General features: G+C 38.9%; 1 protein-coding gene across 18 annotated transcripts in view; it reads right to left on the bottom strand.

Annotated features, from left to right (window-relative positions):
* PDS5B (PDS5 cohesin associated factor B) overlaps window positions 1–17963 on the bottom strand; it is a 257616-nt gene that overhangs the window by 79998 nt on the left and 159655 nt on the right. For 16 of the 18 annotated variants that reach the window (XR_004965701.1, XM_036296869.1, XM_036296868.1 and 13 more), the window contains one exon: window positions 15940–16100. Coding sequence is in view for 17 of the 18 variants with exons in the window: in XM_036296869.1 (XP_036152762.1) it covers window positions 15940–16100 (161 nt within the window). In the remaining variant the exon portion in view is untranslated. Of the gene's footprint in view, window positions 1–8418; window positions 8453–15199; window positions 15268–15939; window positions 16101–17963 lie in introns of those variants that run through there. The other 2 variants (XM_036296880.1, XM_036296879.1) reach the window with 2 other exon arrangements.

The raw sequence follows: 17963 nt of genomic DNA, 5'->3' as shown, positions 1-17963 counted from the left end.
AGCCATCAGGCAGCTGGTTCCACAACCATCAAATCTCACAGAACTGGACAGTGCTATTCATCAGGCATGGTGTCAGATTCCTCGCATCACCTTTCAACATCTCGTGGAGTCAATGCCAAGAAGAATTGTTGCAGTATTGAAGGCAAAAGGTGGCCCAATGAAGTACTGATGGGGTGGTCATAATAATCCAGCCACTCAGAGTGTGTGTGTGTGTGTGTGTGTGTGTGTGTGTGTGTGTGTGTATCCCACGTTCAAAGGCTGTTAAATCACGTTGTTTACCCATATCTTCAGAAAAAAATCACTTCTACTGTCGTGGTGAACAACCTGCTTCCCTATTTATAATGATCTGGCCCTCTAGCAACTTCAGCGTGAAATTATAGCTAATTTGCCTACAAACGTCAGGTGGTCATAATAATCTGGCCACTCAGTGTAGACAGGATAATAGGAGCATCAATGAAAAGTAACCACTGCAAATGACTGAAACACAAATACATGTAAATCCATGGGTTTATAATGATACTAGAGGCCCAGTGCATGAAAATTCATGTACTCGGGGCGGCAGGGGGAAAGGGGGTCTCTCAGCCCAGCATGCATGCTTTCACAATCTGGGACCCCTCAGGTAGGGTCCAGTCCCATCACAGCATGGCTCTGGTTCCCCGGGGCTGTGGGCTGGCGGTGAGGGATCAAGAGGCCAGTCTGATCGCAGCATGGCTCTGGTTCTGCGGAGCCTGCGGGTGGGGGGGTGGGGTGGGGGACCAAGAGGCCAGTCCTATGGCAGCATGGCTCCAGTTCCCAGATCCTGCAAGCTGGGGGTAGGGACCAAGAGGCCAGTCCATGGCAACATGGCTCCATTCCCACAGCTCCCTCCTGCCACTGCGCCGCGGGCAGCTGGGACCCAGCACTGACTCCCGTCATGCCGCTGGGACCCAGGACTGACTTCCGCCATGGGCAGCCGGGACCCACAACTGACTCCCACTGCGCTGGCCTGGACCCTAGCCTGGTGTTCGGTTGTCCGTCCGGACGTTTAGGTCATGACGGACCCTGGCTCTTTATATATTACGATTTTAAAAAGACAATAATTAATTGGTCACATCTGGAGGATGCTAGTAAAGTACCTCTTTATTTTATACATTGTTTAATAACATAAAAGAATCAAGCACATACTAGTATTCTGCCTTTTCTAAATAAATGTAACATTGGGGAAACAAAGAATAGATGCAAGTTCTCTTTATTAAAGTATTCAGCTAATAAGTGATAAAGGAATGGCTGAATACAACACATTACCACTGATTATTAAGGATCATCTGCTAACATCATAAAAAGAGCAATAACCAGATATCATGTGCCTCCTGGTAGAGGAGCATACTGATAACTATAAAGCGGTTCTGCAACAAAAAAGTGGAACTGGAATCCAATCAGGCAACCAGATTCAACTATCATTTTACAGAAAATATAAAGAACCATTAAAGTATGCTAAAGACATCCAGTTAGAAAAATCAGTCCGTGTGAAACTCTCTTAAGTGAAACAACATAGTTTGTTTCTGAAACATAAGGAGAGAAAGAGAGTTGGAGGGGGAGCCAGAGACAAGGCACTTAGGAGTCATTTCAACCAATAACAATGTGAAAACATTACTTGGATGCTGATTCAAATAAACAAACTATTAAAAAATTACTACATTTTTGAGAAAATTGATTTGATATTATTAACATTAAGCAACTACTGTTAACTGTGTTTGTGATAAATGTATTGTGATTATTTTTTCTTTCTTTATTGACTAAGTTATTACATATGTGTCCTTATCCCCCCATTGCCCCACCCCCACCCCCACCCCCGCTCATGCCCTCACCCCCCTGGTGTCTGTGAACTGTGATTATTTTTTAAGATTTATCTTTAGCTGGCCCCAGTGGCTCAGTTGGTTGAGTATTGTCCTGTGCACCGAAGAGTTGCCAGCTCAACTCCAGCCAGGGCACATACCTGGGTTGTGGGTTTGATCCCTGGTTGGGCCAGGGACAGAAGACAACCAGTCTTTCTTTTCTTTTTTCTTTTTTTCTTTTTCCTTCCTTCCTTCCTTCCTTCCTTCCTTCCTTCCTTCCTTCCTTCCTTCCTTCCTTCCTTCCTTCCTTCCTTCCTTCCTTCCTTCCTTCCCTCCCTCCCTCCCTCCCTCCTCCCTCCCTCCTCCTTCCTTCCTTCCTTCCTTCCTTCCTTCCTTCCTTCCTTCCTTCCTTCCTTCCTTCCTTCCTTCCTCCTTCCTCCCTCCCTCCCTCCCTCCCTTCCTTCCTTCCTCCCCTCCCTTCCCTTTCTTCCTCTCTTTCTCTCCTCCCTCCCTCCCTCCCTCTCTCCTGTTCTTTCCTTTCTTTCTTCCTTCTTCCCTTTCCCTTTCCCCTTCACTCCCCTTCCCCCTTCCCTTTCCTTTCCGTCTTCCTTCTCTCTCTCTCTCTCTCTCTCTCTCTCTCTCTCTCTCTCTCTCTCTCTCTCTCTCTCTCTCTCTCTCCATTCTTTTAAGTATGTCCTCCGGTGAAGATTAAAAAAAAAAAATTCTCTTTTAGAGAGACCCATATATACAGATGAAATGATATGACGAGTCTGGGGTTGGCTTTCAAATATAAAGGGAACAAAGGGAGTGAGTAGAATTGTAAATTCAACAAAAGTGGCTATAATTTATTAATATATAAAACTGATTGGTGGATACATGATATTCCAATATAATATTCTACCTACTTCAATAATAAAGTGTAGAAAACAATTAGAGTCTCACCAAACTGCTATCCTTTTGGTCTATGATTTGTGGCTTGTTTGTGAAATGAAAAATTATTAATGTCTGGATACTTTGGTAACTAAACTCCCCAGATAAGACCTATCTTCCCATAAATCAGATTTTACAATATGAACACCCATGATCTCTTTTCATAGTAATCAAGAGAAAAATTACAGGTTACACACAAGTAAGAAGCAACACTGGCTGTGATTTTTAAAGATAGTATAAAATAAGGAATTTGCCGAAACCGGTTTGGCTCAGTGGATAGAGCGTCGGCCTGTGGACTGAAAGGTCCCAGGTTCGATTCCGGTCAAGGGCATGTACCTGGGTTGCGGGCACATCCCCAGTAGGAGATGTGCAGGAGGCGGCTGATCGATGTTTCTCTCTCATCGATGTTTCTAACTCTCTATCTCTCTCCCTTCCTCTCTGTAAAAAATCAATAAAATATATATTAAAAAAAATAAAATAAAATAAAATAAGGAATTCATAAATTCATTAACAAAAATAAACAATCATATCAAAAAAATGGGCAGAGGACATGAATAGACACTTCTCCAAAGATGACATACAGATGGCCATCAGACATATGAAAAGATGCTCAACATCAGGGAAATACAAATCAAAACCACAAGATACCACCTCACACCAATCAGAATGGCTATTATTAAAAAAGTCAACAAATAACAAGAGTTGGTGAGATGTGGAGAAAAGGGAACCTTTAGGCACTGTTGGTGGCAAATTGGTGCAGCTGCTATGGAAAACAGTATGGCGCTTCTTCAAAAAACTAAAAACAGATCTACCATATAACTCAGCAATTCTATTCTGGGTACTTATCCAAAGAAAACAAAAGCACAAATTTCAAATAGACATATGCGCCTGTATGTTCATTGCAGCATTATTTTTCCCCCCATTACTATTCAAGTCTTTAATCAAACATCTGTGTTAAGATATGGAAGCAACCTAGGTGTCCATCAACAGATAAAGATAAAATGGCGCGTGCGCACACACACACACACACACACACACACACACACACACACACACAAGAATATTACTCAGCAATAAAAAGGAACAAAATCCTGCCATTTGCAGTAACACAGATGGACCTAGAGGGTATTATGCTAAGAGAAATAAGACAAAGACAAATAACATGAATTCAGTTATATGTAGAATTAAAAAAAAAAACTTAGAACAAATGAACAAAAAACAAAACAAAACAAAAATAGACTCAGAAACAAAGAACAAACTGATGGTTTTTTGGGGGCAGTTGAGGAATGGGTGAAAAGGTGAATGGGAATATCATCAATAATAGTGTGATAAGCAGATATCCTATCTAATAAAAGAGTAATATGCAAATTAACCATCATTCCGATGGCCCATTGCCACAAGATGGCGGCGCCTAGTCTTCTCAGCCCTGCTGGAGTCCTCCAGTCCCGGGGGCAGCCGCTGACAGCAGGGCCTGCTTGGCCGTCACCGCAGCTACCTGGGAGCGGCCAAGTGAGCCCCACAGATCGCGCACAGCAGGGCCCACTTGGCCGTCGCCCGCGATGACCTGGGAGCAGCCAAGTGGGCCCCGCAGACAGCAGAGACCCATGGGGAGTGGGCCTAAGCCATCAGTAGGACATCCCCTGAGGGCTCCCAGATTGGAGAGGGTGCAGGCTGGGCTCAAGGACCCCCCCTCCTACCCCCCCCCCCCCCGCACAAATTCCGTGCACTGGGCCTCTAGTCTATATATATAAAAGCCTAAGCAACCAGCCAACTGGCCGGTAGCTATGATGCAAAATGACCACCAGGGGGCAGACGCTCTGACCAGTAGCTATGACACGCACTGACCACCAGGGCAGACACTGAATGCAGGAGCTGCTGAGCTGTGGTGACTTGGCAGCTGCCGTTCTTGGGTGACATACCCGGAACTAGAAAGGAGGAAGTCTGATTCTGGGGTGCGCCAATCAAGAACCACCCTCTTGCAATCGGGACTCCTAGGGGGATGTCAGAGAGCCAGTTTCGGCCCGATCCCCGCAGGCCAGGCTGAGGGACCCCACCAGTGCACGAATCTGTGCACCGGGCCTCTAGTGTTCAATAAGAGTGGTGAGAGTGGGCATCCATGTCGTATTCCTGATCTTAGAGGAAAAGCTTTCAGTTTTTTACCATTGAGTATGATATTAGCTGATAATTTATCAAAGGTGGTCTTTATTACATTGAGGTACTTTCCTTCTATTCCTATTTTATTGAGTGTTTTAATCACAAATGGATGTTGTATCTTATCAAATGCTTTATCTGCATCTGTGGAAAAGATCATAGATTTTTATTCTTTCTTTTGTTAATGTGGTATATTACATTGATTGATTTGCCTATGTTGAACCATCCTTGTGCCCCTGGAATGAACCCAACTTGATTGTGATGCATTATTTTTTAGATGTACTGTTGTATTCATTTTGTTAGCATTTTGTTTAAGATTTTTACATCTGTACTTATCAGAGATATTGGTCTGTAGTTTTCTTTTTTTTTGTTTTTTTTTGTTATCTTTGCCAGGTTTGGTATTAGGATTATATTGGCCTCACAGAATGTGCTAGGAAGTATTGCCTCATCTTCAATATTTTTTTGGAAGAGTTTGAGAAGGATAGGTTTTAAACCTACTTTGAATATCTGGTAGAATTCCCTAGTTAGGGATAATGTCAAGTCACTGTACTATTACTGTATACCTGAAACTAATATTAACACTGTATACCAATTATACAAAAAAAAGATAGCATGAGAAGTTGTAAGCTTATCCAATGTTTTCTTCACTCAATAAAACAGAAAACAGAAATAAACCAAAATAATAAACAAAGAAAAAGAAAAACAATTTCAAGAATTATGAAGTACTAGACAGTCTTAGAAGTTAGTGAAATATAAATGAAGCAACTACCTTCTGACTACTTTTTCTGTTAATAAGTTTTCATGAAAAGGAATCCTTTATTCCCTCATTAAAATAATTTTCTCCTTTCAAATTCAAGTTTTTCCTCCTTGGGGATGATCACATACATGCAGAAAAATGCAAACAAAACCAAAAAATGCATTAAAAGCAGTAGAGAAAAAATTCAGAATTCTACTACCCTGAATTTCTTTTAACATTTTGGTGAACATACTTCAAAAATTTCTCTGTATATACATACATACATATACTAAATGAGGATAAATATACTATTTGAAAACTTTTTCACCCAACAATGTTGTAGAGAACTCCTATATCACGTATTACTAAGCACTATTCTTTCTAATAGTCACATAATTCTTTAGTGGATGGCTATACAACTGATGTAACCCATCTCCTACTGATGAGCATTTAGATGGTCTTATTCTTTATTTAAATCTTAATAATAAACAAACAAACAAATAAACCTTATCAATAAAACCATGATATAACATCCCTGTGCTAGCTATTTACTTAACTCTGAGCTTTAAGCCTATCCTATAATCTGCTCTGAGATTGGGAGCTATAAACCTGCAAATTACATTCCCCAGAATCCCTCAAAAACTGGCTTCCTACTGGTTCTTCTAATTAAAGACACAGAGCTTCTTCAGACATTCTGTGCAGTAGCTTTACTGCCACTTCCACTCCCCACCTCCTTCCTTGCAACAGTCAAGCCACCCCTACTGACATTAGTTGATGTTGACAGGGCTCTTCCACCACTGGGCAGTCCTTAACACCACTTCTTCCTTGTTGTTTCTTCAAACATCTGTATTAATTATTTATGTTTAAAATACCTAGTATGGATTGCCCCGCGCCAGCTTCGTGGGCTTCCCGCTCGCCACCGCGCCCGGGCACTGCGTGCGGCCTGGCTGCGAGGAGGGCGGATGGAGGGGGGATGGTTTCTGTGTTGTGGCCCCAGAATCTACGATGGTTCAGACATGGTTCCACTGGCGAGGTCTGGCTGGATGGAAGGCCCTAGCAGTTTGCCCGTCTCCGGCACAGAATGAATGTGGTACGAATGAATGAAATACAGCTTATTGTGGGGCTTTAGAAAAAGAGTAGAAAAATTTAAGGACCAAAGTTTCTCCCTGATAATGAATTTAGTTTGGGATATTACAGAACAGAGCTTTGATGAGTTCGTGGTTAACGAGTTTTCAAGTCTTTGTGCCTCTTGGGACTCTAGCTGTCCTGTTGTTTTTGTTTTCTTATAGCATAACTTTGAACAGGATGCAAAAGTGAGAATGTTGTGTTTTAATGACTCACATTGTCTTAATTAAATTGCAAAATGTAGGTAATATATTCATCCCTTTCTGTGCAACCTGCTACACCGGTGACAAATATTTTACTAGCAGAAACCCCCAAAGAGGCAATTAAAATAGTTAAAAATCATTTTATTAATGACAGATTTAATCTTTAGAACTCAATCTTTTGAAGATAAAGATGGTGTTTACTAAATCAAGACGTGTGCATAGAAGCTTAGAGAATATTGTTGTCGATTAAAAAGGCAAAAATACCTTCAGCATTGTAGTCAAAAAGGGAGGAGGACCACAGGCTACACATCAAGTCAGAAATCTGGGAGTTTTCCTTAATGCCTCCTTTTCTCTCACTCTATACACTTAATCAGCAAGGCTTGGTAATTTTAATTACTTCTATTCGCTTCATTTTCAGTGCTGCAAGCTGTTGTCATTCCTTGAACAAATATTTATTGGACACACTCCTGTGTAGTAGGCTCTGTTTTAGGTGGCAAATAAGAGTCCTGCTCTCCTAAAGCTTACATTCTTATGAAAATACTTAAGATTTCCACCTGGTTTTCAAGCAGTCACCTTTCCCTTGTTAAATTAGAACTGCGCCCATCATTTCCTACTTATTAGTTCAATTAAATCTCAAAAATCTACTTTTATGTCAATCTTTTTACTACATTGTAGCCAGGTTGATATTTTTTAAAAATTCACATTGCCTCCCTTCAATGATTTTTCACTATCATTGGAATGAAGTAAAAATAAACCTTGCTATGGCCCTCAAATAATCTGGAACTTCTTCAACAGGCTTATCCTGAGCCCATTTTTCCTCATTTTAGTTTGCTCCAATTCAGTGGTCCAGACCCATTAAATTGCATTTATATTATCACCCAGTTCAGGAACACAAGTAACTGAAAGTTTCAAGAAAGATACCCTCACTTCATATGATGCACTGATATTTTCTATTCTGTTGCATTTCATTTTAAAAAAATGCTTATTATCTACTAAATTGATTTCAAAGGGTCCTGATCTTAGTTCCAAAAACCCTGCTCTAGCAACTTGGGCCTTTTCTCAGTTTCTTGGCCAAACCCCTTCCCGCTTTAGGGTAGTTCCATCTGTTTTGAATTCCCTTACTACCTCATACCCCATGTGCCAAGCTAATGCCTACTTTTGGGATTAAAAAGGTTACTTCCCCAGAGAGGCTTTTTCTGACCTATAGGATGTTTATATCCTCATAGTACCCTGTACCATAGCACTTACCACAGTTGTAACAGTTCATTATGTATTTTTGTTGACTTATTTATTGTCTGATCCAAGCAATAGAATGGATGCTCCATGAGGGTGGAGACCTTTTTGTATTGTTTTTCCAGTAGACACAGTGAAGCTCAATATATATTTGTTGAAGGAATGATTGATTGATTAATCTCTTTCTCTTACTGGAAATTTCTAGAGCGCAGAGCCTTACTTACCATTTCATCCTTAGTCCTCAGTCCCTATAACAGTGCCTGGGATATAATAAGGACTTTAATAAATGCTGTTGAATGATCAAAAAAAAAAAAATAAAATAAAATAAAATAAAATAAAATACCTAGTATGGTTTCTATTTCTCTGACTGGGCCCTGAACCATATAATCATTATGTAAACATTTTTTCTAATCATCTCTGGGATGAGTTCCTAAAAGTGAAACAGCCGTGTTAAAGACTACACACATTTTAAGTTGGTATATATTAACAAACCAGAAAAACTGCATCAATTTATACTCCAACCAAGAGAGCATCACTGGAATGCTAGCTAATACTGATTATAGTAGTTTACAGTGTTTTTATTTGTTTTTCTCTCTATTACTATTAGCAGGCATAAATGTCTTTTCTTGATTTGGGGGACTGGAAGGATTTCCTATTTGTGAATTCCCTTTGCTAGTATTCTATGGTGAGGCTTGTTTGTTATTCCTTCAAGTCATTATATAGTACAAATATTACCCTTTTCTATATTATAACAAGTGTTATGCTGGAAAACTACTGTCGATGTTTTTAACTTATTCCATGAGATTTGCTTTTGTCTAAATAGTATTCTCCCTCACTAAAATAAGAAGGCAGAGACTTAACCAGTCCTGTTCATTTCAACATCCTCAGTGTCTTATACAGTAAAGGCTCTATATTTTTTCAATAAATGGATTTTTGAAAATTTAATCCATCAATAATTCCTTTATGACTTAGCATTAATGTTTCTCCCCCCACAAAAAAAGGGAAGTTACTAAAATGTTCTGGTTGCTAATATTTTTATTAATTCATTTTATATATTTAAATCTTAGATAAATAATTTATCTTTGATCATCTGGAATATATGTAAAATCAAGACAAGCAGTCTACATTAATTTTTCTTTTCAAAACAGTGTGCCAGTTACTTATTAGGTGATCTAACTTTTCCTGATGAATGTCCCTGTTAACTATTATACTGCTCTACCCACTATTATAGGGATGCAAATTTCTTGTATACCTTATGTCTAGGTCTTCTCATTTTTTACTCCTACAACAATTGTTAGTGACATGTAAGGAAAGCTTGGATTTTTACATACTTACTTTGGCTATCTCCTTTTTAGTAGTTTTCCAGTTGATTCTCTTGGATTTCCAAAAAAATATGGTAACTTTGCTTTCTCCTTTCCAACACTTCAACTTATTTTCTTTGCTTATTTAATTATATTGGCTAGTGCATCCAAAACAATGTTAAATCATGGCAGTGATAGTGTATTTTCTCATTTGATTCCTGACTTTACCTGGAATGCTTCTAGTGTTTTACTCTATGATGGTGCCGCCTGCTTATTTTGTTATGAAGCGTTTAAACCTATTGGGCTTAATTTTACATAGACTGATTTTTTTAATCTGAGCCTTTTCATCATCTATCAAAGTGATCTATTATGTGCCTTTTTCTTTTTACTCACTTATATAATGAATTGTAACATGAATATTCATTAGGCTTACTAATATCAACACTCTTGTATTCCTAAAATAAACCACATTTGTCCATAGTATATTCTTGTTTTACTATACTAAACTCTCTTTTTGCTAGTATTTACTTACAATTTTAGGATCAAAATTTGTAAGATTTGTCTTAGTTTTCTTTTGGGGGGTATTTTGCATTCCTGCTAAGTTATCTTGGCTTTAAAAGAAATAATTTGAATGTTTTCTCCGCCCTCCCCACCCTGCCATGCTCTGAATAATTAAAAGTGATTTAGAATTCCTGGTTGCTTATAAATTTGAAAAAAATTTAACAGAACTTTTATTGTGCTTTTATTATAGAGTAATTTTCCTAACTTCTTTTTTATAATGATGTCCTATTATGTTTTTCTTCCCTCTTCTTGAGCCAATTTTAACTTATATCATCCATTTAAAAAATTCAAGTTTCCAAATATCTAAAACATAGGTATAGTCATATTTAAAACTTAGATACTGGGAGTAAAATGATGAGAAAAGACATATCAGAGATATGCAAACAAGAAGAAAACAAAAGTTGCATTTAGGGGCATAAGCAAAACTGAATGCAAAGGGAAAAAGAATACAACTTAGTAAACCTCACAATAATAAATAAATAAAAAAGGCAAAACGTTTTTTGAATCCTTGTATCCTAAAGGATATCCTTCATTTGTCCTTAAATACAAGTTGGTTAGTTAGGAAATTCTTTAGTTACATTTTTTTTTGTACATCAAATCTCAACAGCTGTTGAATCATTAACTTTGAAAATCTTATGTGCTTGAAAAGAAATGTCAGCCTCATTACTTTTTCATTATGTATGACCTTTTTTTTCCCTTCCCTTGATGTTTGTAAAATCACTTCTGTAATCCCTAAAAGTTTCGTCAATTCTATCCAGGTATTTTCCTAGAATATGAGCTTTTCTTCATCTCCAGATTCTTCTTTTTCATTCATTATAAACAAGTTTATTTTCTGTCTGTGAATATTTTGTACTTCCCATTATTCTGCTTTCTTCTCCATGGAAACCAATAGCTTTTCACTATCTCTTTAACTGCCTTTATTTCTTTGCCCACTATCTCCACATTCTATGCAATTTCCTCAAGGTCAATCTATAGCTTCCTGGTTAAATTTTCTATGTTGTTTACTCTACCCCTTGCTGCTTGTAATAAATATATTCTGTAAGCAAATGTTTCTGCTCTTCTTTATCCTTAGTTCTACCACCTCCCTTTTTATATATTACTAGAGGCCCGGTACACAAAAATTTGTGCACTCGGGAGGGAGGGGGGTCCCTCAGCCCGGCCTGTTACCTCTCGCAGTCTGGGACCCCTCAGGAGATAATGACCTGCTGGCTTAGGCCTGCTCCCGGTGGAAGAGGGCAGGCCCAATCCCTAGGTGCAGCCCCTGGTCGGGCTCAGAGCAGGGCCAATTGGGGAGTTGGGGCGCTGCCACCTGTCATGCACAGAGCAGGGCGGATCGGGAGATTGTGATGCCACCCCCAGTCACACTCAGGGTAGGACTGATTGGGGGGTTGGGGCACCGCCCCTGTCACACTCAAGGCAGGGTTGATGGGGAGGTTGCGGAGCCACCCCGTCACTCACAGAGCAGGGCCCATGTGGGAGGTTGGGGCTCCATACCCTGTCATGCACAGAGCAGAGTTTATCAGGGGGTTGGGGAGCTCCCCCCTGTAACGCATAGAGCAGGGCCGATCAGGGGGTTGAGGGGCTCCCCCCCGTCACTCACAGAGTAGGGCCGATAGGGGAGTTGGGGCACCGCCCCATGTCACACACAGAGCAGGGCGGATCAGGGGGTTGGGGCGCCGCACCCCTGTCACACTCAGGGCAGGGCCGATGGGAAGGTTATGGCTCTACCCCATCACACACAGAGCAAGGCCCGTGGGGAGGAGGAGGTTGGGGTACCGCACCCTGTCACACACAGAGCAGGGCCGATCAGGGGGTTGGGGCGCCGCACCCTGTCACACACAAAGCCGCAGGGCGATCAGGGGGTTGGGGAGCTCCCCCCTATCAGGCACAGAGCAGGGCTGATCAGGGGGTTGGGGTGCCTTCCCCTGTCACGAACAGAGCAGGGCGGATAGGGAGGTTGTGGCCCCGCCCCGTCACACACAGAGCCACAGGGCGATCAGGGGGTTTGGGCGCTGCCCCCTATCACGCTGATCCCGGTGCCGGGAGGCCTCACGGCTCCGCTGATCCCGGTGCTGGGAGGCATATTATCCTTTTACTATATAGGATAGAGGCTGGTGCATGGGTGGGGGCTGGCTGGTTTGCCCTGAAGGGTGTCCTAGATCAGGGAGGGGGTCCCCACTGGGGTGCCTGACCAGCCTGGGTGAGGGCCTGATGGCTGTTTGCAGCTGGTCACACACCCTTCAGAGTGGGAGTCCCCACTGGGGTGCCTGGCCAGTCTGGGTGAGGGGCTGAGGGCTGTTTTCAGGCTGGCGGGTGACTGAAGCTCCCAACCGCTCCTTTTTTTCTTTTTTTTTTTTCTAATTCTGGGCCAGCTTTAGCTCTGAGGCTTGGCTCCAGCTCTTAGGCCTTGGCTGCTGAAAGCAGGTATCTGGTTTGTTTGGGTTCTATAATCGAAACACTGTTTCAACTCCAGCTCTGAGATCCCGGCTGGCTGAAAGCAGGTTTCTGGGGTTTTGTTTAGCTTCTATATTTGTAACAATGTTTCAAACTGCAAGCTCAGAGGCCGGCAGTGGCAGGCGGGGAACGTTGGAGTCCTCCATCACTGAAGCAAGCAAGCCTCATGTTTGCTTCAAGCTTCCTGGCTGCCGGCCATCATCTTGGCTGGCAGTTAATTTGCATATCACCCTGATTAGCCAATGGGAAGGGTAGTGGTCGTACGCTAATTACCATGTTTCTCTTTTATTAGATAGGATCTTATTTTTGATCTCTTCCCCCTCTGACCCCCAGAAGTCATTTGCAGTTTAACTTTCTTGGCAACTGACTAAAATTTCATTTTTTTCCTAGAAAAACTAATTCTTCCAAAAAGTTCTTATCAGCTATTTTTGAATGTTAAAATATTTGTATAAGTTTCATGTTCAATTTATTTGTATTCTGTTAATTCATGCTTAAATAACAGAAATTCTCTCCAGCTCTGCCATTTTTAAAAAAATGCAGATAGTGTCTCCCTGATGATTGAACATTGGACATTTCTCTTAAAAAATTAACATCAAAGTTTCCAACTGTGGCTAAGTAGCATGAAGGAGGGAATTGGGACTAAAGGTAACAACTCCCTATCTCTCCAAGATTACTGAAACTCTTCCAGTGATAAGAACCAACTAGCTCCACTTGGACTATGGCTGTGTTATCAGGTGACTCCTAGTTTTGGCACATAATGCCTACTGTGGGGTGAGTTAGAATGAAACCCATAATTCATCTCGTTTTTGCTTAGTGAGTCAGCACATACTTTTTTTCTGTTCCTGCAAAGTTGGTAATAAGTTTACTTCATGACTCTAATCTAAGCTTTACTCTTCTTTTTACGGAAGGAAAATAGGTCAGCCCAAAGAAAAATAGTATGACCACAAAGGCTCTCCTATTTTTCCACTACTAGCTGAAGCTAGGTTCTACTTATTTCTTTCAGACTGTCCATACACCTCAATCTCCTCTAAACTAGCAAAGGACAGAACACTTACTATATATTTCTTTATACACCTGATTCTAGGTTTACCTAGCACAATATCTCTTTGTTGTAACTTCTACTTAGATATATTTTTCAGTTGGTTCTTTTAAATCATTTTAGTAAACTCAAGGGAAACTGATTTAATATTTCCTCAAAATCAACCCACCCAATTTAATAATTTAAAATATGCATACATATTTTATCTCCTGTTAGACATATACTGTGAATTACTTTATTAAGATCAGTGTATGGAAAAAACAAGGTATACAGTATCAGTGAATTCTCCTCATGAGAGACATCTGAAATATACTCCACAAATAAACCAGATAACTAGAGGTATACCAATTCCACATTATAGCAGCATGTTTTAAAATACCCATACATGTTCTAAAATGTTCACCTTTCAACCTTGATTTTGTAGTTCTCCTACAATTTTTTAATGTAAAAGGTATTAGGAAAGAGAGTCTATATTGAACAGAAAGACCACCAGTAGCCTGGCTGGTGTGGCTCAGTGGTTGAGCGTCAACCTATGAACCAGGAGGTCATGGCTCGATTCCAGTCAGGGCATGCCAGGGTTGTGGGTTCGATCCCCAGTGTGGGGTGTGCAGAGGCAGCCGATCATGATTCTCTCTCATCATTGATATTTCCATCTCTCTCCTTCTTCCTTCCTCTCTGAAATCAATAAAAATATATTTAAACAATAACAACAAAACCCCCACCAGTAAATAAATCAAACTAAAATGTATTCAAAGCTCTGATTAAGAAAGGAAATGTGCCATAACAGATATGTTACCATAGGCATTACAGATAAACAGGCGGACATTCAAATCTTCTCTCTGCTACTTGCTAGCTAAATAACCTAGGCTAGAACCATTAGATTCCTCATTTGAAATTCCCCTACTTTAATGAAGTGTTACAAGGTCTAAATGAGGTAGTAGGGTAAGTGGACATTCCATAAATGGTATAGAGTTATATATAGTTTATATAGTGTGTGTGTGTGTACGTGTGTGTGTGTGTGTGTGTGTACACATGCGTGCACATGTCTGCCTCACCACTTTGATCTCTGATCTGGATAGAAGAGTGACAGCACCATTCCAAGTGGAAATTCATGTTCCAAGCTCCGTTAACAATTACAAAGTCAGCTCTAAACCATAAAATTTATTACTCTTTCCAAGGAGAATACTGTTACAACATTCTGGTATGTTTCAATGATCATTTACTTAATGCCTTTGTCTTATTTACCAATAGTTTCTAAAATTAAGTTCACATAAACAGAAATAAATAAAAAAAAAATTTTACCTGAGACAGTCCACAGTCTCTTGCTTAAGAAACGGCCTGTACAATTATTCTACATGAAGTATGCTACCCCAACCACAATAATTAGACAGTGACTAAGCCAGAAGTAATGAGGTAGAGGTAAAACCAACCATCAATGACTATGAGGATATTAGGACCAACTATCAGATATGATATACTCTTGAGGAACAGTGAGGAAAGATGCATACGAAGTAGGCAGGTATCCATATAAAGTAAGCAGAGGTCCATAAAGAATACAGACTTATTCTTTTGAGCTATTACAGAACCACTATCAGAGATCCATAGAGTAACAGTGCAATTTACAATTCTTAGAAATACAGATGGACACTCACACACATACGGCTGTTAAGATGATTATTCCATGCTTCCCTGCTTCCCTATGTCAAATACAGCACTGCTTCTGAAAAATTTCAATCCAAAACTTTAAATCATAAAGGAAAGTGGAGAGTGCAATGGGAAATCCTACTGAAATTACTTTGGAATTTCCCACCAGACCTCAAATTCAAATATGTTTATTCTATGCCACACTATAACAAGGGACTACTTTACTATAAAATTGTTGTCAAAATCTTAAAGCAAAATTAATGTTTCAGAAAGAAATTACAGGTTCAGCCACATTTTCATGAATCTTCTAAAATACCAATATGGCCCTAGCCGGTTTGGCTAAGGATAGAGTGTCAGCCTGCAGACTGAAGGGTTCTGGGTTCAATTCCAATCAAGGGCACGTACCTCGGTTGCAGGCCCCCGACCATGGTCGGGGGCATGAGGGAGGCATCCAATCAATGTGTCTCTCTCACATCAGTGTTTTTGTCAGTCTCCCCCCCTCCCTTCCACTCTCTCTAAAAATCAATGGAAAAAATATTCTCGGGTGAGGATTAAAAATAAAGAAATAAATAAAAACTAAAATACCAATGGGTTCCCCCAGAAAATGAGAATCTAAACCAAACAGCATAAACTTAAAAAAATCTAGAAATTCCTTAAAGCATAAAATATTTCAAATATTACATAATCCAAGGAACAGTAAAATATTTTTCTATATTCCAGAATATTTATCAGAATAAACTCAACTCACGATCTAATATGTGGGAAATCCTCTTCAATTTTGCTGCCTGTGTTTTTGAAAATTTGGAGTGCAGCTTCTGCTACTTTTTCATCATCCATTTTCAGACAAGCCAGGAGAGATTCAAATGTTTCAGCAGAATGAAACGAGATGGGATGTGTAAATGAGAGTACCTAAATAAGGAGTCATAAAAATGATCTGTAAACACTTTCATCTCCACAATATAAATCCAAAATATTACATATTAAAAATACAGATCAAATACAAGACTAACTTCACTAACAAGTAAATGAGGGCACTATAAACAAAATTTGAAACATGCTCAAATATGTAACAGAAATGTTCCTGTGTAAGAAAATTGTATGATCTAAAAAACTCATTTCTTTCCAAATTAAGTTATATGCTAATATAATTCTACTTAATTCGACTTAAAATAATGAGTTTCAGTTAATGCTTATTTAATTTAATTTGATTTTTTAAGGGGAATAAAGGTAGAAGGGGACAAAAGAATTTAACAAAATATCTCTATTTCTCTAAATAAAAGTTATTAAGAGACTAGCTAGGAACATTTTTGAGAAATAAAGTAACCCAGAGAAGTAAAACACCGGGTAATAAAAGGTTACAATAATCAGTCAACATGGTAGTTAACACTAGAAGAAACAGAAAAAGGAAAGCAATAAATAGACCCTAGGATATGTAAGAATTTAGATTATATAGAATGTAATACATTATAGAAAAGGCAACAAAACATAAATGAGAAAGGATGGGATTTTTTAATAAATAGTCCTGGTAATACTGGGAGAAAATCAAATTAGACCATCCTCCAAAATATACAGCTTCAAAATAAATTTCAGATAGTTTACATTTCAGATTTAAAAACAAAAACAAATAAAATTCTCTTAAAATCATGCGATTTTTTAAGCTTAATTGGAATCAAATGTGGACTATAAAAACAAACAAGAAGTAGAAAAACATATTATACCTAATGCCAAATTTTAAGATTCAGAAACAAACAAAATAAGCAACATTATTTGGAGACATATACATAGATAGGGATAGTAAAACTATATAAAAAAGAGAATAATAAACCCAAAATTGAGGACAATTATACCTAGGAAATGTGAGTGAGGGGAAAAAACACTCACAGAATTCCAATAGTATTGTTGATACTCTGTTTACTTTTCACTGGTATTCATTTTACTAATATACTTTATAACTTACTTTATACTGAAATAGAATATATTAAATAGAATATCTGTATATTCTATAGACATCAAAAATGTCCTATAAAACAGCACAAGAAATAAAAAAGCTCATTTAAATGAGCTAAAAGAAAAAAAAAAAGCCAAAAATCAAAAGATTATGAAATGTCAGTAGAAAATGAACAGAGGATAAAAATAATGAATTCACAATAGGGAAAAACACTAATGATTAACATATAAAAGGTATACCTCACTAGTAATAACTATGCAAATTAAGGTTATTTTTTCTTATCAGATTAGGAAATTTCTTAAAAATTTATAATATTCCATGTCTGTGGAGACAGGAGATATGCATCTTTATACACTGCTAATGTGTATGAAGAAACTGGGCATGATTTCTCTGTAATGAAAATTGACTACCTATCTACCTACCCACCTATCAAACTATGAATTTTGAAAATGGTCATTCTCTTTGAACTAGTAATGCCCTTTAAGCATTAAAAACAATCAAACAAAAAACACATAAGAGATGTTAGATGTATTTATCTTAGTAGTGATAATAGGAATAAAATGAAAAATATCTAAATATCTAGCAATAGGGAAATAGTTGGAAGCACTATTACACTCCAAAAGTGGACCAATCACCATTTCAAAAAATGTTTACTCTTTTTACTATGAAGCAGACGCAGCACTAAAAAATTTAGATACATGATTTAATTTAGTCCTCTGTAAGATAAGTACTATTATTATCACCATGCATTACAGATGAGGAAGCGGAGGCAAATTTTAACTTCCCCAAAGTGTCAATCTACTAAATGAGAGCCAAAAATCAGA

Source organism: Myotis myotis, unplaced genomic scaffold (genome assembly GCF_014108235.1).
Source record: "Myotis myotis isolate mMyoMyo1 unplaced genomic scaffold, mMyoMyo1.p scaffold_m19_p_3, whole genome shotgun sequence".
NCBI classification, from domain to species: Eukaryota; Metazoa; Chordata; class Mammalia; order Chiroptera; family Vespertilionidae; genus Myotis; species Myotis myotis.
Note: the sequence above shows the minus strand (reverse complement) of the source record. Positions and strands in the feature narration are given on the sequence as shown.